We start from the raw sequence: 25,930 nt of genomic DNA on the forward strand, positions 1-25,930 counted from the left end.
CATGCTTCTCTCCACTACATTTTTAAAAAATTGGACATTTGTGAATAATGTGCTTTGTGGTTTCCTGAAGCCCAGAACAAGTACATTGTCTAAGGCACTCAGAGTAGGGATTTTAAACAATGATGCTGCAAGGAGCTGTTGTTCTTCTGTACTCAGAGTTAACTGGTTTTGTATTGAATGGTGAGGTCTCCAGTCATTTTGTCTACCTCATTCAAAATCAAGGCTTCCTAAAGGACAGAAATAGTAAGAGGCACACAGAGCTGGAGTTGGAATTGTGCAAAATTCATGTGGTTTGTGAAATAAACACTCTGAGAGGATCACAGTAAGCTGTTCACTGGGAACAGATCTGCGTTCCTGGAAGGTGTCGTAGAAGCATGTGACATTTTCAAACAGAAGGATAATGCTTCTATTCCTCAGACAGAAGAAATGTTTGTAGAGGAAACATGCAAATTCTTTGTTTTGTATGTTTTATTGCTCAGCAAATGTTTAAGTGACACAGAAGAAAGCAGTATTCAGGATCTGAACACAGGGAAGTGGTAAAAACATGATTGCAATTATTCTACAAAATATAAACTAACTTTGTTTTTACACAGTAGAAATGCTAAAATTATCCATTTACCTTTTCACTGATGAGAATTAGATCCTGAATTTTGGTGTGAACAGGCCTGGGTCATCCTTAGTGTCTTCTGGACATTAGAAAAACTTTTATAAATGGCCATTCCTGTTAAAAGTGTGTGAATATCCAAGGGTGCTTAGCTGTGTGCTGCTGAAATACCTATTTCCTCGGCCAACCTACAGGATGTACTTTGCAGCAATGACTTGTGAGGGCTCGGGAGGTGATAGTAAATGGTTCCATACTAGAGGAAGCAGGAAGAGTAGGGCACACATGTTGTTGCCTTACCACAAGGAAATTTAATTCAAAAAGTAGCGTCAGCACAGCTAGTGTCCTTTTCTGACACCCGCTTCTCAAGAGCGAGGCAGACCACCGTGTACATAGAGGGTCTCTGTCACGCGGGTCTGAACCATGAGATGACAGACTGAACAAGGAGGCTTGTGGACTCCTCACGAGGATGGTGAGGGGACTGGAACATCTGTCCTATGAGGAGAGGCTGAGGGAGCTGGGCTTGTTCAGCCTGAAGAAGAGAAGGCGGCGCGGGGACCTTATAAATGCTTACAAATATCTGAAGGGCGGGTGTCAGGAGGATGTGGCCAAACTCTTTTCAGTGGTGCCCAGCGACAGGACAAGGGGCAACGGGCACAAACTGAAGCACAGGAAGTTCCGTCTGAAGATGAGGAAGACCTTCTTCTCTCTGAGGGTGACGGAGCACTGGAAAAGGCTGCCCAGGGAGGTTGTGGAGTCTCCTTCTCTGGAGATATTCAAGACCCACCTGGACAAGGTCCTGTGCAGCCTGCTGTAGGTGACCCTGCTTTGGCAGGGGTGTTGGACTAGATGACCCCCGGAGGTCCCTTCCAACCCCTACCATTCTGTGATTCTGTAAAGAGTAGGCACAGGGATCAGGTCAGTCCTGCTTTCTTGCCTGAAGAAACCGGAAGCTGCTTTGTGAGGAGTACCTCCTGGAGAAAGATTTCACTGTGGGGATCGGGGCAGAGCATTTGTGATTATTGTAGGAGACAGCTCACAAATGCCCGCTTGGCAGAGAGTCTGCTCTTGCCTTTCCTTCGTCTGTGTTTATCTGAAGTCTGAGGTTCTCAAAAGATCAAACAAAAGCGACGTTCTTGTAGAATGCTCCTTCCTAAACTACAGTTATTTCAGACTTTCCAGAGTTGATTCAGATGATGAAAGAGAGAAACTTTACAAGACCCATTCATTGATTTACCAGCACTTGACTCCTGAAGACTTTTTCAGTTCCAAGCCTGTAGTGGGTTTGTTTTCAGTTTGCTTTAAACAAACAAACAAATCTTCCAAACCAGGGTTCTGCCTCTAAAAGCACCTGCAAGGAGCTTTGCAGTTTGTTTTGCTTTTCATTTTTTCAGTCTAAGCTGTTGCCTGATATCTTAGCTGCAAGAAGCTGAGTGTTGATATCTAAGCTCAATGTTTTTTGAGGAAAATACAGCAGAGCAGAGCTAGCATCTAAATCAAGTAAATAAGTCTGTATCAATTCTGCTGTAGAGTGGAAAACAACAATGAAGGCAGTTGTCTTCCAGGTTGCAGTAAGAAAGTATTCTCTGCAGGCAATATAAGAATAAAAATGCCATTACCTGCGGTTTAATACCTCATTTCTTTTAATTCTGGCATCACACTTGCATTCTCTCTGTAATCCTTCATAAGGTGTTTTTCATGGAGAAATTCACTCCCCGCTTATTTCTTAGATGATAAAATGATTAAATACTTCAGGCTCCATTTTGCTTTCAGTGTAGCTTCAGTTTCAAGTTACAGCTGAACAGGATAGTGAGGCATCACGGGGTCAGTATAAGTACAAAGGCTCGGGCTAGGGGAGTCAGCCTTCAAGTAGATTTGCTGTATCCAGCTAAGATAGCTTGTCAATATGCCAAAGCAAAACCAAACAGTTTTTTTAGTAGCTGTAGCTACTTGTTTAAAATACCAGAGTCTTAAAACCAATACTGTTGAACAATAAGGTATGATGTTGCTGAGATATGCGTTGATTTTCTTAGGTTTTTTATCACACAGAGCTTGATGCCGGTACCAGGGATGGAGATGGAAGCTGCTCACATTCTTCCCTACACCAGATCAGATTTAGAAAAATCTGAAAACAGTCTAGAAACCAGAAGTGTATTTGGTTTGGACCAACTGAAATGTTTTATATTGATTTTTGACTGTATTTCATTTTCTAGGTATACTTAACATCTATATCTACAGAACTTTTGAAGTGGTATTTTGTTTTGATTGGACAAAACGTGTTTTTCCATATAAAATGTCAACAGACTTCCTCTAAAGCTGAGAGTTGGTTAAGAATTCTCCTGGTTTAGCAAATAATTTTTATTTAAATGAAGTAAGGATTGCAGGCAATAAATAAATCACTGGAAGAAATTCAAAACAATTTGTAGTCAACAAAGTTATTCCTGAAAGGGGCTTTCTTGTGGAAGACCAGAATGGTTACTCTCGTGTCGCAACTGTGAGGTTGATTCGTAGGACGTGATCTACAGTGTCTATGAAGGTTACAGATACCAAAAGAAGTTGCAAAAAAGTGAAGGATAAGTTTGCCAAACCATGTGCATAGAAATTCTTATTTTTCTCTTTATGTTACGGGTTTTGACAGTGCTGACAACTATTTTAAAATTTTACTAATGATATATATCAACCTCAGAATATGGTACCTGAACACTCCCAAGTTTCGAAGCTGCAGAAGTGGCTGGGCAAGGCTTATTCTGATCATTAGTCCCACAGTGAAGAATGTATCTCAGCTTCTGCATGTCTGTTTTTCTGCCTTTCAGATAGAGGAATTTCGTAGACTGAGGACACATGTTAAAGGTGCAGAACTTTTAGAGGGCTGTGATGGAATCCTAGGAGATAACTTCAGACCAACTCAGCCACTTAGCGATAGAGTCATCAGGGCTGCATTTCAGTAGCAGAAGAGGAAGAACAACAAAAATAAATCTTTATTCAGGTAAGTAAAAGCTTAGCAGAAAAATCAAAACATTGAAATAATTTTCATAGGGGAGATTTAGCTGAAGGAGAAAACGCACTGAGTTCATTTCAGCTAATGTTATGATATATTGTCACAACTGTGAATTTTGACAGTGTTCTGTTTTATTTTATCCTGTGGTATAATAGTTTGATTACTATTGATTCTTTAGTGGCTGTAATAGTTCGGTTACTATTAGGTTTTTTTGGTGGCTGGAATCTAATACACAGTTTGGTGAATTAAAATATTTGTATTGACTTCAGTAGGCAGTGGATCATGCACAGTTAGATCACAGTTACTTCTTGTGGCTTTAAATTTCTCCTACAGTGATGAGCAACAGAACAGCATGCCTAGGATATGTGGTAGGTTTCCCTGGTTACTGAGGTTCACTGGCTGACTTCTTACCGTGTTTTTACAAGACCAGTCGTTAGTGAATCTTTCCAGTGTTACGTGTTAAAAACCAGGGTGGTAATTCTGGAAGGAGGCCTTTAATTCTCAAAGGCCTTTTTTTTTTTTTTTTTTACTCTCTTCTCCCTGCTTTACAATGCTGTTCTTTCCCAACAAGACTAAATCTTGGACAAAACCAGTGCAGATACAAGAGGAATTAATTAATTTCTATCATGGCTAATTTTTTGTATTTCATTCATTGAAGTAGTTGCTGCTTCTTGTCCTCAGTGATGTTTTCAGCCTTCATTGGCTCACGGAGCAAGAATTAAGGATGACGTTGGATTCAGTGCATACGAGCTAATACACATGTGAACCTGCATTATCCCTGCTTCAGTTATTAAAACTTCCCATTTCATGTTCCCCTAGTCTCTGTCCATTACAAGATAAATTTCCTCAATGCTCAACAGTTACTCCTAAACCTCATTCTACTTAGTTAATCAATGTTTTATTAGAATGAAATGTCTGGTAATGAGTTTCTTAAAAGAGTTAAAAGAAAATTTTCTATCAATCAAGACAACTCGTTACCTTGAAAGTGGTGAGTCAAGACACCAATGTTTATGGTTCGTTTTGTAATGAAGGGGCCCCACTTTGATACAAACAGTAAGACAGCTAATCTGGGAATTCTTCAAGAAAAGAATGAATCTATTCACTTGCTTTCTTTAATAAGTCCTAGTACTTTTTCACATAGTAAAAGTTTGCATCTACTACCCTACAAAAAAAGTTATTTAAATAATAAAAACATTGGGTATCCCCCATTACCCTATTTTACTGGTAGAATCTATTATATAAAAGCATCATTTTTTCTGTCTGCACATTTCTTCAAAGCCATGTACTCACAAAAGAACCAATTCATCCAGAGTTTCACCTGGAAGCATGCTGCCACAAGTTTTTTGATACACACTTTTGGGTAAGGCCATTTATTTATACATTATATTCTTACTTTATCTAGGTCAATGATGGAACTCCTTAGTTCACATCAGGCTCTGTTGTGGAGTTAAGCCTCTGCAGAGCATGCTCTGGGTCCAGCCCCCAACTTCATATGAAGTTAACAAATGATCAGGCAGCAGATAACCCCTAAAAGAGATTAATAATTCAGTGCTTCCAAAAATGGATCCATTAAAACTGTGTGGGAAGATTATCTTTCCTCCTGCATGTGACAAAAATTATTAAATGGGCTGGGACAGTGGCCAGCAATTTCGTGGTCTTTCCATATAGTGTAAGCATTCAATATCGAGTATGCATCTAAACATTTTTTGAAGTGAGGGTTTATTTGTGTTCTATAACCCTGTTTGACATCTGCATCCTACAAGTTAAGCAAAGAATAGCAAAACATTGGTCCTTTTATTAATATTGTTTTCTCATTCCCGTATTTTAAGTTTGGGCACATCCCTAAGCCCAATTCTCAATTACATGGTTCTCTGCAGTCACCAGATGCCATCACTTTAATCTTGAAATGGATGTTTCAAATTCATCCCAGCTTCTGCATAAAAATTACCTGGGAAAATCATAGCAATATTAAAGTACAATTTTTCTCAGAGACTGAATAATGCCCTCAGGCCAGTGCAGGTAATTCAAGTCTGTAACAGTGAAATTACTTGACATGCTGAGTTTGAATTTTAAGCATGAAAGAGTTTCCTTGACAATACTGGAACTGAAATGTAAAAATTTCCCTTTTGCTTTCATGTTTGAAACTTTATTACATTTGTCAATACTTATAGTGATTTGTTTTAAATAATAACATTTATCTTGGCCATGCTTCACAAAATAATCTGCAGTTTTCATTCCCAAATGATGGAATTTTTAGTGTAAAATGGTAGACCTCACTGTAGGGCTATGCTAATTATGAACTCTAAAGCACTGAGAAAGAACTGTGACTCCTGGCCTTGTGTAACCCACAGAAGAAATGACACTTGACTCTACACCTGATTGAATTGTTTATCAAAAATTCATTTGGCCAGGTTTTCTTTTTAGTTTTGGGTGCATCAGTTCTAACAGTGCTGAACCAATCAAGGGTTCACAATATATCCTTGCTATTGAGTTTGGCTTTGAGGGGCTGGAAAAATGAAGTGTATAAAGGAGTCGTGTGGCTTTGATCACCTTTGTTCTATGCAAAGAGGGAGAAAGGGAAGAAAACAGTCCTGTCTACTTTGTAGTGATTTCCTCACACAGTTCTCTCCAGGAGGAAGGTGTTGAGGAACAGTAGGTCCTCACACAGACCACAGACATCCTCAGAAAAGACAGCTTCCCTCATTCGTAGGAATGGGTAATGGTCCTTAAGCTGGGACTGCTGACATCGGTGGAATATTGCTATGAAGACTCAATAGCAGATGGGGAGATAGTAGTGCGCAGGCTGGCATCTACACAGTGATCCAAGAGGGAACATTTCTTCCTTTCAAAGAGGAGATTACCTTTTATTTTGAAGCTCTGGTATGTCTTGAATATTACAATTACAAACACACTGGTGGACTTCTTTTCTGACATGATACCTCTCTGCCAAAGCAACTGGAACTCCTGTTGGTAGAGTTTTCAGTATTTTCTTTTATTCCAAGACAGTGTGGTACAGCCACTTGAAGAACCTTGAAGAACATTAGTTTGCCTCATCACTCTGTCAGGGAAAGGAGGAGACAAATGTTTCCGTAAGTGTTGTATACACAGGATTAGAAAGAGGTTGCTTGAAAGGTCTAATTAGTTTTGACTGAATTAGAATGCAGGCTCTAAGCATGCCATGCTCACAAATCTTCAGAGCATCTGCTCTTCAGCCTTGATTTAAACCTGGACAGAACTGAGCCCTTTGTGGCTTGTGATCAAATGGCATATGTTGATCTTTGATGCAACTTGTGCTAGTTTGTGGAATTGAAGGCAGAGCTGACACAAACATGATATATCACGGTGTGTGATCTCAGGTAAAGAACTGACTTTTTTTTTTTGTCAAATGTTGCTCTATCATGGGAAAGCCCGGATCTCAAACAAAGTACCCCTTTCCAGTTCTAGAACAAAGTTTGGCCAGGCTCTAAAGGGAGCCTGCAGGAGGACATAACAGGTAGAACTTCGTAGCTTCACTGCTCTCTTTAACCCAATGGGCTTTAGAATAAATTTGTTGCTGTCTAGTTGGCCTCTTTTGGCTCTGCTTTTCTGCTAAAAATGCATCTCTCTCCTAATATCCTGGGGTTAATGAGTCTTTGGGCTCTATGGTGTGGAAGTTTTTGAAGTACATCACTGTATAACAGCCTTTACCCTTTCTCTCCTCTAGTTGCCAAAGTTTTCACATGTTTCTTTCGAAAAAAGCATTTTTTTTTCCTTATTTCAAACTCTTTAAAACATATAGAACTATGGAATGCTTTGAGTTGGAAGGGACCTTTAGACGTCATCTAGCCCAACCCCTCTGCAGTGAGCAGGGATATCTTCAACTACACCAGGTTGCTCAGAGCTCCGTCCAACCTGGCCTTGAATGTTTCTAGGGATGAGGCATCGACTACTTCTCAGGGCAATTTGTTCCAGTGTTTCACCACCCTTATCATAAAAAACTTCTTCCTTATCTGTAGTCTAAATCTACCCTCTCTTAGTTTAAAGCCATTGCTCCTTGTCCTGTTGCAACAAGCCCTGCTGAAAATATTTTCCCCATCTTTCCTGTAGGTCCCCTTCAGGTACTGAAAGGCTGCTAGAAGGTCACCTTGGAGCCTTCTCTTCTCCAGGCTGAACAGCCCAACTCTCTCAGACTTTCCTCACAGGAGAGGTGCTCCAGCCCTCTGATCATCTTTGTGGCCCTCCTCTGGACCTGCTCCAACAGCTCCATGTGTTTACTGTGCTGGGGTCTCCAGAGCTGGACGCAGGGCTCCAGGTGGGCTCTCACCAGAGTGGAGTAGAGGGGCAGAATCCCCTCCCTTGACCTGCTGGCCATGCTTCTCTTGATGCAGCCCAGATATGGTTGGCCTTCTGGGCTGTGAGCGCACATTGGTGGCTCATGTCCAGCTTTTCATACCACCAGTACCCCCAAGTCCTTCTCGGCAGGGCTGCTCTCAATTCCCTCATCCCCCAGCCTGTATTGATAGCAGGGATTGCCCCAACCCAGATTCAGGACCTTGCACTTCACCTTATTGAAGCTCATGAGGCCCATGTCTCGAGCTTGTCCAGGTCCCTCTGGATGGCATCCCTTCCCTTCTGGTGTGTCAACTGCACCACTCAGCTCGCTGTCATCTGCAAACTTGCTGAGGGTGCAATCGATCTCACCAAGTCATTGATGAAAATGTTAAACAGCTTCAGTCCCAGTACAGACCCCTGAGGGACACCACTTGTCACCGGCGTCCACTTGGACATTGAGCTGTTGACCACTACCCTCTGGTTGCGACCTTCCAACCAATTCCACATTCACTGAACAGTCCACACCTCAAATCCATGTTTCTCCAATTTAGAAAGAAGGGTGTTGTGAGGGACTGTTGAAGGCTTTAAAGAAGTCCAGATAGATCACATCCATAGCTCTTCTCTTGTTCACTGATCTAGTCATGCCATCATAGTAAGACACCAGGTTGGTCAGGCAGGACTTGGCCTTGGTGAAACCATGCTGGCTATCTCAAATCACCTCACTGTCCTCCATGTGCCTTAGCATAGCTTTCAGAAGGATTTGCTCCATGATCTTCCCAGGCATAGAGGTGAGGCCGATAGGTCGGTAGTTCCCAGGGTCCTGCTTTCTACCTTTTTTAAAAATGGGCACAAAGTTTCCCTTCTTCTAGTCACGAGGGACTTTGCCTGACTGCCATGACCTTTCAAATATCGTGGAGAGTGGCTTGGCAATGACGTCAGCCAATTCCCTCAGGACTCTGGGATGCCTCTCGTCAGGTCCCATGGACTTATGTACGTTCAGGTTTCTCAGGTGGTCCCAAACCTGGTCTTCCGTTACAGTGGGAAGGACTTGGCCCCTCTGGACCCCATCTTGCAGTCCATCAACTGGGGAGTGGCAAGGGGATAGGTTGTCAGTAAAGACTGAGGCATAAAAATTTTTGAGTACCTCAGCTTTCTCCTCATCTGTTGATATGAGGTTGCCATTCTTGCTCATCAGGGGGGGTACACTTTTTTTAACTTTCCTTTTCTGACTCACATACCTGTAGAAGCCCTTCTTGTTATTCTTTGCATCCCTTGCTATTCTTTGTGTCCCTTGCCAAGTTCAGCTCCTGCTGTGCCTTGGCCCTCCTGACCTCATCCCTACACAACCAGGCAGCATCCCTGTACTCTTCCCAAGATGCCTATCCCTGCTTCCACTGTCTGTGCAGTTCTCTCTTACCGTTTAGTTTGACCAGCAGGTCTCGGCTTAGCCATGCCGGTCTCTTCCCTTCCTTGCCTGACTTCTTACACCTGGGAACTGAGAGCTCCTGCACTCTATGGAAAGCGTCCTTAAAGATCTGCCAGCTCTGTGCTGCCCCCCTGTCCCTGAGGACCATTTCCCAGGGCGTCCTACTGACTAACTCCTTGAAGAGCTGGAAGTTGGCTTTCCTAAAGTTTAGGGTCCTAACTATACTCCTCACCTTTCCCATATCCCTCAGGACTGTTAACTCCACCAATGAATGATCACTGCAGCCCAGGCTACCTCCAGTCTTGACGTCACCAATGAGCTCACTTGCATTGGTGAGCATCAGGTCCAGTATTGCATCCCCTTGGGTAGGGGTGTCAATTATCTGGCTTAAAAAGTTATCCTCAATGCATTCTAGGAATCTCCTGGATTGTCTACCGCTTGCTGTGCTGCTTTTCCAGCAGATGTTGGGGTGGTTGAAGTCCCCCAGCAGGACAAGAGACTGTGAGCGCAAAGCCTCCTGGAGCTGGAGGAAGAAGGCTTCATCAGTAGGCTTCCCTTGATCAGGCGGCCTGTAGTAGACACCCATGACCAGGTTCCCTTTGTTGCCTCCATCTCTGATTCTTACCCATAGGCTTTCGACCTGCTTGTGGCTACTCTTCACACTGTATTGATTTCTTGATGTAGAGGGCAACGCCTCCACCCCTCTTTCCCCGCCTGTCCCTGCTAAACAACCTGTGGCTATCAATAGCCATGCTCCAGTTATGGGATTCATCCCACTAAGTTTCAGTAAGGGCAATCAGATCATAGCTTTCTAGCAGCATGGTAGCTTCCAGCTCTTCCTGTTTGTTTCCCGTTCTGCATATGTTCATGTAGAGGCACTTCATCTGGGCTGTTGGCTGTGTCACCTTCACAGAGGAACACCCCTTGTTTCGCTTGGGATGTTTCACAAAAGCTTCCTTGTTGGCACCTACTACCTCAGGAGCTCCCAGTTCATCTCTGCAAGACTTTGACTGTGCTGCAGTGTCCCCAGCACTCCTCTGGGCAACAGGCTGAGGGCACGTACTAGCACTCCGTCCCTCCAACCATTGTGTATCACTGCATAGTTTGTCACCGGCAGGCCCAATGTGTTCCCCCTCCCCCTCCACATCTAGTTTAAAGCCTTGCCAATGAACTCTGCAAGCTCCTGAGCAAGAATCCTCTTTCCACTTTGAGAAAGGTGAATCCTGTCTGATGCCAGCAAGCCTGGTGCTATCCAGAGTGGTAGAACCAGTCAAGTATTAAGGATTTTGGAGGGAAAGCTCAGTACAGATTTGCTTTCAGACTTGGAAGGTGAAAAAATTGAGTTCCGTTTTAGACAGTGAAGAACAATAGAATCGCAGAATAGTTGTGTTTGGAAGGTGCCTCTGGAGATCCACTAGTCCAAGCCTCTGCTGAAAGCAGTGTTAACTACAGCGGGTTGCTCAGGGCCATGTCCAGCTGGATTTTGAATATCGTAAGGATGAAGACTCCACAGCCTCTTTGAACAACCTATACCTGTGTTTGATCACCCTTGCAGGGAAAAAAAAATTTCTTAATTTTAAATGAAGTTTCCTGTATTTCAGTTTGAGCCCATTACGTCTGGATACCACTGAAAAGTCTGGTGCCATCATCTATACTTGTTCTCGTAAAGTATTTATACACATTGAGAAGATCCATCTTGAAACATCTCTTCTTGAGGCAGTTCTCTCAGCCTGTCCTTCTACGACAGGTGCTCCAATCTCTTAATCATCTTTGTGGCTCATTTCTGGTCTCACTCCAGTAAGTCCATGTTTTTTTTGGATTGGGGAACCCAGAACTGGACCCAGTACCCAAGATGTTTCATCAGTGCTGAGTAGAAGTGAAGGATCATCTCCCTCTACCTGCTGGCAGTGCTTTTCCTAGTGCAGCTCAGGAGGCTGTTGGCTGCATTTGTCGCATGCATGCATTACTGGCTTGTGTTTAAGTTGTTTACCAGGAGTCCCAGATCCTTTTCTGAAAAAGAAGAGAGAAAGGATAGTATTGTGGCTTCCTTGGTGTTACCACTAGGTTTTTTTTGATACTTCATACTTGACTCAGACCTCTTGCTATGGGCATCAGGCTATTTCAGGATAATCTCAGGTGATCTTGGAAAAAGATTTGTAATTCTTATTGCTATACAGCAAAGCTTAACAATGGGGACAGCAAATGCTACCACTCCTAGAAATCAAATGAGAATAACCATAAATCTTCCATTTTATTTAAGGCTGTTTTTTTGGCAATATGAGTCTTGACTCACTATTTTTAAACACAGAAGCATAGAATCGTAGGTTGGAAAAGACCTCTGAGATCATCAAGTCCAACTATCCACCCAACATCACCATGCCTACTAAACCATATCCCGAAGCGCCACATCTACACGCTTTTTAAACACCTCCAGGGATGGGGACTCAACCACCTCCCTGGGCAGCCTATTCCAGTGCCTGACCACTCCTTCAGTAAAGAAATTTTTCGTAATATCTAATTGAAACCTCCCCTGACGCAAACATGTGAATTGTATTTCAGCAGGCTATTTTATTTTGGGGCTTGCCATCTTACCTAATGGATAAGTACTTTCTCTGTAGTATATTCTTCACTAAAGACAGCATCATTTGTGATTTCCTATAGATTTATTGCCATCTCCTTTATCATTGCCACTTTACATGTGACCGATTTGATAGACATGCCTTTCTGCTCTATTGCATGAGTGGAACAGCTTTGCCTGTGAATGAGAAAGATGTCTGATTTCAAAGTCTTGAATAGCAGTTTGAATTGACAATGATACTGAATTCAGTATGGCATGCCTACATGTCTTCATCCCTTTATAATCAGGGTGTATAAGCATGATTCCAAGCATAGGACAGTTAAAAGGTATTGCTCCCATTTACTGAGAGGAGGTCAAATAATTGCCTGGTACAGAAGTCATTGAAATCAATGAGATTCTTATAATAGAAGGCAGTAAGACCTAGTTCTGAAATATAATTTGCTAAAATAATATTGAAAGAATATTTTCTTTTAAAAATTATAAACTTTAATTTACTTTCCGCTGAGTATAATTAATAAACTAGAGAATTTGATCTCCAATGTGTTGTCTCAAAAGTGCACATCCTGGACACAATTTATTTTGTATTTGTAAGTAAAGAATTATTCTCCAAGTGTGATGATGGCTTACACCTACTCCGTCTACCTGTCTATATTACTCCAGTTCTCCTGAACCTTTTTTTTTGTGACTGATTCTGAAACTCCTGAAAAAGCGTCAATTTTTATGTACACAGATGCATGTACACATTCATACATACACATACATCTTTGGTAGACCTCAGATTGTAAGTAGCTGCAAGTTTAGCCAATGTGCTGTAAATTATGATAGCTGAAATTAATTTGGATTTAAAATCATTCTTGATATAAATTACCATTTTCCTAGTTGTGCATTCAAGATTAGAGGAAAAAAAATAAATGACATCATTAGATTACCAAGGTTGTGCTAGACCTGAGGAACAGGAAGGAGTAATTTAGGATGGGAGGAACAGAGACTGCATGCCTGATACTGCAGAGACTGTCTGCGTGATATTGAGAGGTCTGAGCAGACAAGCAGAAAATGGCACGGCATTAGTTTCCCAGGAAGGAGGGAGGGCAATGTGGTGACGGTATCCGGTGCGTTTAGTGAACGTATGGTGCAAATTGCTTGCTTTTGAAGCTGCTGACCTGCTCCTGTGGCAGCACAGCTAGGACATTGAACAGGGGATCAGTGTTGTCAGTGTGAATGAGCTGGTACTAAGCAGGTGGTGTTGCACTCCCCTCTGTGTGGCATTGCACATTGTGTGGTAACTAGATTATAGAATATGAAGGGAGATTCAAATTCAGAGTGAGCTATGGAGCTGTGCCTCGCCTTTGAGAAACGGAGGTAAGAGTGGCACAATGCTGTGGTCTGTATTTCTTTGCCTAAGCAGATCTCGGTGAACTTTGCACTTGAACGGAAGTTTATATTACCAGTCAGAATGTAATATGTGTCTTTACTCTGAGTTTACTAGTAGCCTTTGTAGTTCCTGAACTTCATAAACAAGTTGATCTGTGGAAGTTCCAAAACTTGGGGATTTTATGCTTTCCTGTTGTGTAGATCCAGAGCTGGAGTGAGCTTTCGGCAGCCATGCATCATTAGGCTACTATAACCATTCTTCTCTTTTTACTGGTTTAAAAAAGAACAATACAAAAATTATCAGCACTAGTTCTTTAGAAATACAAACACCAATTTCCTAGATTTGATGAAATATGAGTATTTGTGCTACTTCTCAGCAAGTGATTTTTCATCGGTCATTGTTTGTCTCCATGAGTTTAGGTTTTGTGCTTAACAGGTAGTTGACTTAATTGTTAGTTTTAAGTCTTTGAAAGATACTCAACTTCATGTTATTAACAAAACCGACCATTGTTCTCCTGTTTTTAGGAGCTTATGTATAGCACCCAGCACTCTGCTGCCACTTCAGAGTACTTGAGAGTGCACTTACATTTGGGTGCATGACTACAGAACAGAGGGCCAAACAGCTTTGGCTTGTGAGCCACACAGCAGAATCAGAGACCTACTGGAAACATACCAAAACTTTTGGAGCATTCAGGGCACCAAGAGCTTCAGGAATGGCCGAAAGATGGAGCCTTTTCAGGTTGCTTCCCACTACTGCGTTTTGATAGCAGAGAATGGAGTGGGCACTGAGATTGTAAGTTAACCCTGTAATGTCAGCCTAACTTGTTTTCCCGCTGCGGAGGATTTAAATTAGTGAGTAGCAAAACATCTTTGTTGCTGATGTGACATACCTCTGACACAAAAGCCACAGTTTAGGGATTTGGTAGCCACAGGCAGCCCAGAAGTCATAGACTGTTTGCTGCTGTAGTAGGAATTTATGCTGTGTCCAGGCCAGAGCACCAGTATAGGGAGTGATCAAGCCCTAAATGAGAAAGAAAATAAATTTTGAGTTATACTTATTTCCAGAATGAGTATCATACTGGAATTGTACTTGCTCCATCCTTTACTGAGCTCTTTGTAGAAATACACAAATATTGGTGGAGGAATGGAAAACAGTTGAAATCCTTTAGCATATAAAGAAGAAGCAAAGAAGCAGCAAAATACTGTGCTTCCTTTTCAAAGCTAAAAAACCCATAATGTAGCCTAGGAATCAGACCTCTGTGTACGTTTCAAGTAAGATACTTCACGCTGACAAGGGCTCCCAAATTTCTTGACCTGTGACTATCAGCATCACACATTATTTGCTATCCACAATGCACTGTTATCATCAGCTTTTTTATGAAAAGTATTTTGAGAGTAGAATTTCCAGCTGCTTACCATAAACCACATATGATTTATACACTGCTACTTGAGAAGTGATAATGTAGCTGGGAGGGCCTGTCATAAATAACACCCTCATGCCATGTTTATTGGCAATCTTAACACAAAAGCTAGAGTCTGAACACACACTGAAACTCCGCTGTGTTATTTTCACTTATGGGGAAAATGCTGCAAATTAATGGTAAGGCAAAATGGTAGGAAGCTTAAATCATCTTTGATAAAACTATATCTGTTTTTTAAAATATGGAGACTCTAGATTAGTAAGTGTAAAATATAGTAACGTAACAGCTCTCAAATGTCACGGATATGAGAAGGACGTACAGGTACATGTGTCTAACCACAGAGAGAGAAGAAAGCCTACAAAATGCATTCCTGCTTTGGCAGTGGTATAGATGTTATACAGTGGGAGTGCACTGTCACACAGAGATTTTTAAGCATAACATTATTACTCCATTGGAACTGAGGATCCAGGTAGTTACAGAATTTGTGGTTCTAAGTCTTTCATATGAATGAAAACAATGCAATTGAAGTATGTAAACAAACTCTTGCTGAGCAGACAGCAGTGTTTTGAAAATAAATAGCAAACAAAACTGACCAAGTTATTTGGGTTACTGAAAATGTTTTTGCAACTGATAATTGTCACTCAAGGAAGAGAATGCCAGCAGTGGTTGTGAGCAATATTTTATGACTAACACCACAGTTTATGACAGAGTAGTGCTACAAAGCAAAACTTATTGTAATTTTTAAAAGATTTTATGCATCCCCAGAGGCTCAAGAGAAACAAAGGTACACTTTAGTTAGCTAGATGTTGTTAAATGTCCACAGAACTAGATGTAGACTCAATAGATTGTGACCTTTTCACGGAAGGAATAAAAAGTGTTTAAGGAAAGATAAGGTTTCGTAAGGTAGTCAGTTCTTTTTTCTGAGACACTCTGAATCCATGTCTGACCGTGCTTTTGGGTACTGTTTTTGGGAAGGTATAGGATAATGGTAATGTGTAGTCAGTGTTAAGGTAATTTTCCTACCCGTGTCCTTTGATTTTTTTTAATCCCTTAAACTTTTTGGTTTAACCTAGTGTTAAGGAGGAGAAGCAAAGATGCTTCTATAAGGACAAAAAAAAAAAAAAAATAGAGACAATAATGGTAAGGAATATGGTAAGACAAAAGAGGTGGAAAAGGTCTCCAGAAAGCAGGTTGACTGCTTTTAAGTAGCAGAAGAAAGTTTTTGATCATGTGTAGTGATCCTGACCTGAAGCTGCTGCAGTGGCGTACCCTATTTTCTCCCCAGCAGATGGAAGGGCAGATTATTGTGGCCATCCTATTTCGTTTCTCCCTAGTCTGTTTATTTGCGGTTTCTCAACACTTTTGGAAGACTTTGAAAAATAATACTTTATACTGAAGTTTTCTTACATCTTCTCTTGTAAATGTGTTCTGTCTATTACTGTGGGAATAATGGGACCTTTGGTTCTTAAGAATGTACAAGCTTGTCGCTGTCTTTGCTCCTGTCACTGCTCCTTGTTTCTGAGATAAAGTTGCAGTCTTGCATTTGTCTCAGTTTTGTACAAGAAAATTAATTCTCCATGAAGAATCGAAGTACATAAACTTACTACATGAAAGAATTAGAAATAAATATTCTTGGAAACGTTAAGATTTTTTTTACAGTCTGAGGATGATTTCTGAATTTTGGTTGACCTTGTTAATATTTCTTCTTTATACACCATGTTTATTGTGATAATAGCTCTGAGATTTCTCAGGTATTTATACTTTATGGAAGTGATCCTGAAAGCTTTTCTTTGGGGATGGTTGTCTGATCTGTAGAGAACCTGACCAGAAGCAGTGGTACTCTATTTATATGTAGGACTCAACCCAAGCAAAGGAAATTTCAAAGGCAGAAATACAATCTATAAACAAGGCAGGCATCTAGACAATTTTATGATTATAATACACATGCCAATTTGTATAATTGTAGCTCAAATACTACATTTCCAGAAACTTTTCAGAAGAGTAAGAGAAGCAGGTATCTTCATATCTACATAAACCTTTAGCCTGAATAGTATGTTACTTGACCACACATATTATGGAACAGTGCTATTAATTTACCATGGCAGAAAAATTACTCCTAAACAAGAATAAAGGGTAAACATGAATAACAACACTAACAATATACACAATAAGTCTTTTTTCAGACAATACGTTAAGCATTTCTGTAACAAACACAAAGTATTTCTGTAACAAGCACAACTGAAATATTCAGACTGGCTGGTAATTGGGCTCGTTTCCAAAAGTAATCCATTAATACAATAGCTGCCCAAATCCCAATTCAACTTAATTTCACTGACTTTGATTTCTGGACCAAAAGCATTAAGTTTGAACTAGTGAAAGATGTACAAAATGTGCATTCAATTAAGGAGTAATTAGATACTCAATCACCCTTACATCACACTAGGGATTATGCAAGAAAGAAGAGAGATACTACTCAATTCAGTGTATGAAACAGTTTTGTTAATTAGTGTAGCACTAAATGAGATTGAGAAAGTGTCACTGTGTCACAGCATTAGTTTGCCTACACAGACCCTTAAGAACACGAAGTATTTGGCTTATTTTGAACTTCGTCACTCAGACTTTTCAGTCTAATTCCCTGATCCAGTATCTTCTGTCCAGGCAAGAGGAAACTTGCTGTTCGCTTCGGGGGGGGGGGGGGAGGTGTTGGTCCCTGTACCCTCGTATCAGTAGCCCTCTGAAAAGCATGCCATGAGTTTTTCCAGAGGTGGAGAATAACTTGTTATTGATATATGGTTCTTTTTAATGCTACACCTTTACACCAAACCTCGGGAAGAACTGGGAATCCTCTGTGCTGTTAGGTATAAGTGTAACAGTGGCTAAAACCACCTGCTCTGTGAAAGGCTTACAGCCTCCCTTAGAAGGCAGCTGGTGGAAGGTTCAAGTGGAGCATCAAATGGTCCTGCTGCCAGACACCATGACTTTTGGGGGTATTGGATGATAACCAGGGAGCACATGGAAATCATGGCATAGATTGCCTCGTGGTTAGACGCTGACTTCTTAACAGCACTGCTGGTGACTAACAACCTTTGTGCCCCCTTCCTCTTTAAGAAAAAGAGTGGGGCTCTCTGGGGATGGGTGGACTGTTCCTGCAAGCCATGGTAGCCCCAGGTGACCATTTGCACCCAAGCACTTACGGACTTTTTGTGTGTACGTACTGTGCTATAGTTAGCACCAAAATAACCTCAGGAAAAAACGAGACTATTAGTACAACAGAATGAAATGGTTTGATGCTTTCATAGCTGCTGCTTCTGAACCAGAGCACTGGGGCAACCAGAGCAGCTGATTTCCTGAGGTCATGCTGAAGCATACGAATATGTGTTTGCATGAAACCAAGTATTGATTTATCTCTGCTGCTAATGAATATTACTGCTATTAGGAGGAACAAATGGGGTGATTGCTTTCTATCTCCTGAGCCCACCTGACTCCCATGAGAGCAGCGTACTCGGCACTTCACTTGGTAGTGCCCCAAAAATAGTAAACAGTAGAAAATTCTCTGACTAGTGTTTTTTCCTTTCTAATTTACCACCATGCTCTCCACATTAGAATCAATTACCTGACTGATTCAGAAAGCCAGTATAAAGCTTTGTTTCAAGTTAATAATTTTACCACTGCATTTAACTTTGCGTTTTTATTGCTATTTCCTCCATTGCTAGTAAATCTTCCAGGACTGGCTTTACCCTAAAAGAGAAGAATCAGGGCCATTATGTCACTAGAAGTATAGACCCTAAAGCTGCCCCCACCTGCTGTCCTGGAATCCCTGCTTTTAGTTTTCCCTGTCTCCCTGGCTGGACATAAACAATCTTTCAGACCCACTGTGGAGGAATTTCAGTAACATAATTGTTCCATTCTCTTTTCAGAGAGAGGGAAGACAATGCTCCCACAGTGCCCTCGGATGAGAAATGGAAACTTTTGAGGCTGCTGCTTCAGTTGAACGACAAAGCCTGTATTGTTTGTCTTCATCTAATTCAGCCTTGACAGACAGCTGTGACAGTTGGCCTGTCCACACAGTCCAGTGAAATTCTAGGAATGGGGCTGTACATTAAAAGAATAAAACACATTAAATCTTCCGATTCACACTGTTAACTATTTTTAAATGGTAATTATCATTGCTTATATAGTTTCTTTACCGTGGCATTCAGTAGTGGTCTGTGATCCAAACAGTACTGATTTTAAGCTCGGTATGAGAAAATGTAGAAATGTAGAAATATATGTGGAAATACTCATTATTATTTTGAATGTTAGATTTAATTTTATTCCATATCATCTCTTGTGCTGTCAGTAACCATTTTTTCTGTAGAGGGGAGGTGCATTCTATAAAGCTAATAAAAACGTTGTTTGTTCACAGAGAGTATTACACAAATTCAGAATTAATTTTTGGGCAGAAAGGAGCACTTCTCTGCCAAGCATGTGCACTTAACGTGGTTTATCTGAATAAAGCCGAATGACATGTGCATTATTAGGATCCTTCAAGGTTATAAAGGACAACTTTGAAATAAGGAAAATTAACCGGTATAGCAATAAACAGAATCATCTGGATTATTTTCTTCTTGGTGAGTCACGGAACTTGGCAAAGAAATGTTCAGTTCAGGCAGAAAATGATCAGCCTTTGTTATCCTGTGAATTATGACAGTTCCATTTGCTCTGTACGTTGCTGAGGATGGTGGTCAAGGGACCTGATCTGCATGTCCTGAGCTCACTGCGCAGCATGGGCCTTGCCACTCTGGGCCACACATGACACATCTGACAGAACAGATACAGGGACGATAGTCTAAGCTGGCTAGTCAAGCTCGTAGCTTCTGATTCTGCAAAACACCAAGATCTGAAAGACGGAGTCAATAATGTTGTGGGCAGTACCTTTAGTCACCATAGCTATCAGTGAAGTCCACTTCTCCAGCATGAGGAGGGGCGGTTTATGCAGAGACCTGTGTGAGTGGCAGAATGCCAGAGGCACAGATGGTGAGCTCCAGGCCGGGGCACAACGGAGACGCAAACTGGGAGGTCACAAAGTGGAGGTTACTCTGCTGGAACAGATCGGCAAGTCATCGATCACAGAGTCATCCCCAGGCAATGGTAACTGCAGCGTCGGAAGGAGTGCTTCATCCACCTTGACAAGGGCTACGGGGAGAGCTGCTGCTGAATGACGAGTTACGAATTCGCTGAGACATTTCTGTGTGTATTAAGCATAGCAGAAATAGTAGGACAAACCCACACGCCGCATGTGAGCTGGGGCGTGTGGGGTGGATACTGCTGATACTGTGTGTACTACAGAAACCTGTGCAGCCTTTGGAGAGACACGCGGCTGCCCTTGACAACATGCTTTGCAATAAATGGGTAGAAAATGCACAGCAAGCATCCCACCATGAAGTCGTCTGGTTTTTTTGGGCTTAGCAGAGTAGCCATTGGCAAACTGCTCCTTAGGCCTGCAGAAATTTGTGTTTCTTAGGGTTGTGTTTAAGGAGTCTGACTCCACCTTCTGCCCGAATTTAATGCATTTTAACCCCATTAGCTAGTCAAAGGGTTCAGGATTTCAGTGATGGCCATACCCACGCTTTCCATCTACAACGTCCCCGGCACTTCCATCATGTCCAATGAGCAGCTTCGCTGGCTGCTGCCCCTCTGCCTTCAGCAGTGACTCCTCCAGCAGCTGCAGCCAAAGCCCAGCCCCAACAAGCTGGCCACCAGCGCCTGGTCTCGCGCTGCTCCACACCTTACCATAGGGCAGCAAGGAGTCTCTGCATGGTACCCTGCAATGGCCTCCAGTGCCTGGGCTGGGCTGTCGGATGGTTTTGACAGGAGCATGATGGTCTGTCCTAGTTGTCAGGTTTGGTACTAAAAGCCTGAAAAATAAAACCCCCAAACAAAGCCATATGAGGTGGAAGTCAACTGGTTTCTGCCAGTTGAAGACCTGTTCCTACCTCCTTGCATCCAGCAATGAATGAACCCTCCAGCAGCAGAGTCAACTGTTTTCCGAACCTGGCGATTCCCAGGTTATATGCACAGCTCATTTGGAAGATCTTTTCCCTTTACACACAACATATTACTGAGTGTAAACTGAGAGGAACTGTAGTATTAATACAGCAAATATTGACATTATGATGAAATCTGAACTAGATTTATTCTTGAAATTCCTTATCTTGGAGCTTGCTGATATTATTCTGCCTGTGAAATACAGACACATTGCAAAGTAAATGATGTAATGTCTCCACCAATAAATTGAAGGCTGTTATTTCCCTTTCCTGTGCTGCCTTCCTGTGTTTGCTTTGCCTTGTGCAGTGAGCTTCTAGTCATAGAAATACTACCACTGAGGAACTGAGGTTAGTAAATTTGTCTCAACATTTGTCAGGCCTTTTTTTTTCCTAGGCTTGGCTTTTAAAGACCAAAAAAACCCACTGGTAAAAATACTTATAGCTGTATTCTGTCTTTAGAACCAGATCTAATTATAACAACAAATTCATTCACAAAGCACACCCATTCTATGTACAGATTGGTCAACCCACATCTGAGGTGTGTTGGGAAAAGTGAAATTAGTCTTACTGGTTTTGGCAGGAATCTGCAGGGAGGAATATGCAGGAAGGGGTCTCTGTGTATTACTTCAGTTACACTGCACCCATGAGAGGTTTTATTGAGTGTGACGAGGCTCTGCGACTCTCCAGTTAGAGTTCCACATGCCTGCCTTTGTATTAACATTTTTAAGAAATCATAAAAACTGGTAAAGGGGTTCTGAAGGTAGTGTAAGGCCCTAAATTAATAATTTCCTCTTCAAGCCAACAGCTGCTAAAATTCTTCTGGATCAGATTGCTATCTGCACTGCAAGTATTTTGAAAGGTAAGTATTAATACGTGTGATGCTCCATATAATTTTAAAGATTTATTAGAAATGTGAACTGTAAGTTTCCAAGAGGTGTTGAGCAGTTACACACTTGTTGATCAAGAAATAAGTGACATAATACTTAGAAGCAGCTATGTGCCTCGTGAGACAAAAGCTGACTCTTCAGCCTTCTGGTAAGCTTTAGGTACTGGGAATGAGGAGAAATCCAGCTCCTGGGATGAAGCAGGTGAGTTGGGGCAGGATGTCTGCTGTCAATGACCTTCCCTCTGCAGGTGATGTGTTCATTGGGTTCCTCTGTAGTTTTCTGGAGCTCCCAGGCAAACTTAGAGGCTTTAAGCTCTCAGCTTGACTTTAGACTATGGTGCGATGTGCTTTGCGCCCTGGACTGTGATCCTGTGCTCCTGCCTGTTCAGATCGGAGGAGCCTCTTAGAGAGCACCATCCCTCCCTACAGCTGTCTTCTGCCCCGGTTCTCACATTTCCTTTGTGTGAAAATCAAGGCACAGTTGGAGCAATAAAGAATGCTAGGCCTGTCCCCAAAATACACCTGGGAGGTCACCAGGCATAAATTGGTGTGGGTTAAAGGATAGGCTTGATCCCAGACATTACGGTGGCAAGCACGGCATGGTAGCTCTGCATGGAAACAGGTGCGAACCAGGACACAGAGTCTACAAGGAGGTGAGGGTGGCCCCTGGCCAGCACCCTGTCTGTGTCCTGAAGGTCAATTCATTGGTGTTGCTGAATCCCAGAGAGTGTTTGAAGGCTACCATTGCTGAAGAGTTAGAAGTGCTTAACAATAGGGCAACATAAAGAAAAAATAATTTTACTGAGAAAACTGCCTGCAGAAGCGATGAGGAGGGGGAGATCCAGGCACAGCATGGATCATTCACCCATGGTGAATGGTGGCTGCAGAGGAAAAGGGGAAAACCCTCTCTAACGTTTGAGGGCTGGAAAGAGGACAAATTTTGGCCCTCATTTTCCTCCTTCGTTGGGTTTCATGGTGGCATCATCAGCAGTGGAGTCAAACTTTGAGATGTGTTCTTCCTTTACACACCAGTGCTGCCTGCTGAAGTGTCAGGCAGCTTTAGAACCATCCACCACAACTCCTGAGGCTGGACGGTGCAGGATGTGTTTGGAAGTGTTTATGTGCACATTTATTTATGAAACCACAATGGTCATTGTAAGCACACGTCTCTATGTATATTTGCATCTTTAGAATGCTATACATAGAAAAACTGTTTTTAAAACAAGGACTTTTAAAAATGAACTTTAGAACTTCTCGTTAGAGCTAAGAAATTCCAGTATCAAGACTGTGTGCCTAACATCAGTTCACCAGCACTCCACATATACTGTTGGTATCTGTATGTTTCCCTTTGCTTAGTGAATATGTGTTAAAGTCCTGTTCCTTCTCTTTCCCCCCACTGTTCATTATTCAGTCCCAGGTACTTTATACTGAGGGCTGTTCAAGACTTGCTTTGAAGGCGTAATCATTTATTTTCTTCTGGGGCTTTCTCTCTTACGGTATTTGTTTGAATGCTTCAGATGTATTAATGAACTTCTCTCTCTTTACACTCACTTTGCAAATGCCTTCTCCCCTGTATCACCTGAGGGATATTTCTCTCTGGTCGTAGACTGACTGTCCGTATGACGCCAGGAATAAGAAAAAGACTGAGCAGTCAGCCATTTTAGAGACAGACTCTTCATATTGCCCTGCAACATATATGTTACTTGTCCAGAAGAGCTTGTTATGACCTTATCTGCAAAGTTAAAAACTCAGCATTGACTCAGTAGTCAGGTCACGTCTTCAGTCTTCTCCTTGATAGAATTGCTGAGATGATGACTTCTGTTGCAATGTTTGTTTTTCATTGCTGGGTCATTTTTCGTGACCCTTCTGTCCAGTACATTCACATCCTTCTCACCACTGTTCTTACCATGCTGCAGAGGCATTGGAAGGTATTTATTTCTGCTTAGTCTGCTACAGATCCTGACCCCACATTGATCCAAAGAGGCCCTGCTCCCCAGATATCAGGCAAACAACTGAAGGTAGGGCCTGAGAATAAGCAATCCTCTGTTAGATAAACTTGAAAATAACTTGCCCTATAAAGTACACAATGAGCTATTTAAGCCTTGAATAAGAAACAAATAAGAAAGGATAAAGACAGGATAAAGGCAAACTAAAGCAAAAACAGCATAAAAAATTTCCTCAAGTCTCCTTTTCTGTAGCAGGGATGTGGCTGGAAATACACCTTCTCTCTTTATTTCCATCTCGACTCAGTTGTGTTGGAAGTGGTCCATTCCAGGTTGGATAAAATCAGCTGACTAACCCACAGCCAGCTCCCAAATCAGTGATTAGAAACCACATCTAGCAAGCCTTATTCCAGAGTCTGCTGCTCTCCTGCCCTCTCCCACCAGTGCCAGGGAGCTGGCTGCTCATCCTTGGGCAGCACACACCAGTCCTTATCCCAAACCCTGACAGTTCACTGCCTTCCCTGTGTTGGGTTACGCCCCCCACCCCTGGAAGACAGTAAAGAAATAAGGTCATAACACAAACTCCGTTCAAAGTGCGGCACTTGAGAAAGCTGGAGCTTCAAGCGCATAAGCAAGTCTTGTTCTTGTTGTTTAACACGATGTTTGTGTCTGGGATGGAGACAAAACCGTCTTGATCTTACATAGACATAAACTCCATGCATCCCTTAGGCTTTAAGATAAACATACACTACAAACAGTGCTTTCTGAAGTGCCTCCCATGTAAACATCTAACAGTGGTGAGCATGAAATGGATGAAAGCTATGATAAGTCAGTGAAACACGTACAACTGCATATGATTCACTATGTCAGCTGCATTTTAAATAGCAGGTATAAAGAAATTCTGGAAAACGTGTGTTTAATCTCATGTGGTGAAGATATTAGATTTTTTTGATGCACTATAGGTCAGTTGGAAGTGAATTGCAGTATCTTGAATCATAATTAGAAAAAAAGCTTGGTCTCTTTAGTTGGATAATCATATGTGTGGCTAAGCAAGAAGAAAAAATTGCAAACCAAAGGTAGCGGGAAGATTTATTCATGGCTTAGAAACATGTAGTAATTCACACAGATAAGGAGATGTTTACTCAAGAGATAAATCAAAAACAAACACAAAAAGCCCTGAGAGCTGTGTGCTCCTGGCAGGGAAGCCAGTAATGATTATCAAGTGCATGAGCCTCAGTGTGAAATTATAGGCTGCGATTTAGCAGATGTGCTGCAGCATTTTGAACCTTCCTGATTTCTTGGCATTGCACATTTTGACCATCCCAGTTCCACGCAATTTAAAATGAAATCCTAGAAACACATGAGGACAGAGCATCTCAAAGTAGCCTTGACTAGGGCCATAATGAATGAAAAAAGGACTTGCAGAGCCAAATAATCTGTTTTAAACAGGACCCAAGGTATCTGTCCTTCAAATGATGATGTGAACGCACAAAATTTTTACAGGTGTCCTGTGAAGATGTTTAGTTGCACTATATTATCCAGCCACTAGATGTCTGCGTACTATAGAGCTTCAGGCAGTGTTTGTTCCCCAGCATAAAAGGCAAACAAAGAAAATTCATATCTGTGTACGTCTCTTTATGCATCATAATGTGGCATCTGTTTTTTCTGATCTATGCCCTTGTGGGGCATAGAGGGATCTGTGGGCAAAGAGATATTCTGCAAGAAAAATTACATGTATTATAATTGAGGCTGGTTTCCATTAAAAATGGAAACAAAACTGTAGATTCAGCCATTTGTCGAGATCACATCTACTCAGACAAAATTTACAAATTAACCAAATCCAAATTGCCACTACATACGTCGCCACGAATTCCAGTTAATCAGGTCATGTGGCACCACGAAGCAGCAGTAACCCAAAATGAAGTTGTGTCAGGGGTGATTCAGATTGGATATTGGGAAGAATTTCTTTACTGAAAGAGTGGTCAGGCATTGGAACAGGCTGCCCAGGGAGGTGGTGGGGTTACCATCCCTGGAGGTGTTCAAAAAATGTGTAAATGTGGCACTTCAGGACATGGTTTAGCAGGCATGGTGGTGTTGGGTGGATGGTTGGACTCGATGATCTTAGAGGTCTTTTCCAACCTTAATGAATCTATGATTCTGTGATTCTAAAGACAGCGGCTAGTCGGGCTGTGGTAATGACGTCCAAGGAGTAAGGGTGGCTACAATATCAGTCCTGCGGCCTCAGTGGGTGCTCGGTGTGCCTGTGGCTTGGGGCACCACTCTCCCAGCATCACTGCATTTGCATCGGAGGTCTTTGTGGTGCTGGGGCTGGCCGCAGCAGAGCCACCCGTGGGTTTGATGTCACCGTA

General features: G+C 42.0%; 1 protein-coding gene across 2 annotated transcripts in view; it reads left to right on the forward strand.

The window, feature by feature from the left end:
* The window catches only part of CA8 (carbonic anhydrase 8), a 53,450-nt gene extending 32,449 nt beyond the window's left edge, over positions 1-21,001 (forward strand). The window contains exons 8-9 of one of the 2 annotated variants that reach the window (XM_075416099.1): positions 3,415-3,587; positions 18,624-21,001. In XM_075416099.1, the coding sequence (XP_075272214.1) occupies positions 3,415-3,549 (135 nt within the window). In that variant the 3' untranslated portion in view covers positions 3,550-3,587; positions 18,624-21,001. Of the gene's footprint in view, positions 1-3,414; positions 3,588-7,685; positions 7,877-18,623 lie in introns of those variants that run through there. The other variant, XM_075416100.1, reaches the window with a different exon arrangement.
* Positions 21,002-25,930: the final 4,929 nt, after the last annotated feature.

The sequence above is a fragment of the Opisthocomus hoazin genome, chromosome 3 (genome assembly GCF_030867145.1).
Source record: "Opisthocomus hoazin isolate bOpiHoa1 chromosome 3, bOpiHoa1.hap1, whole genome shotgun sequence".
Classification (NCBI taxonomy): Eukaryota; Metazoa; Chordata; class Aves; order Opisthocomiformes; family Opisthocomidae; genus Opisthocomus; species Opisthocomus hoazin.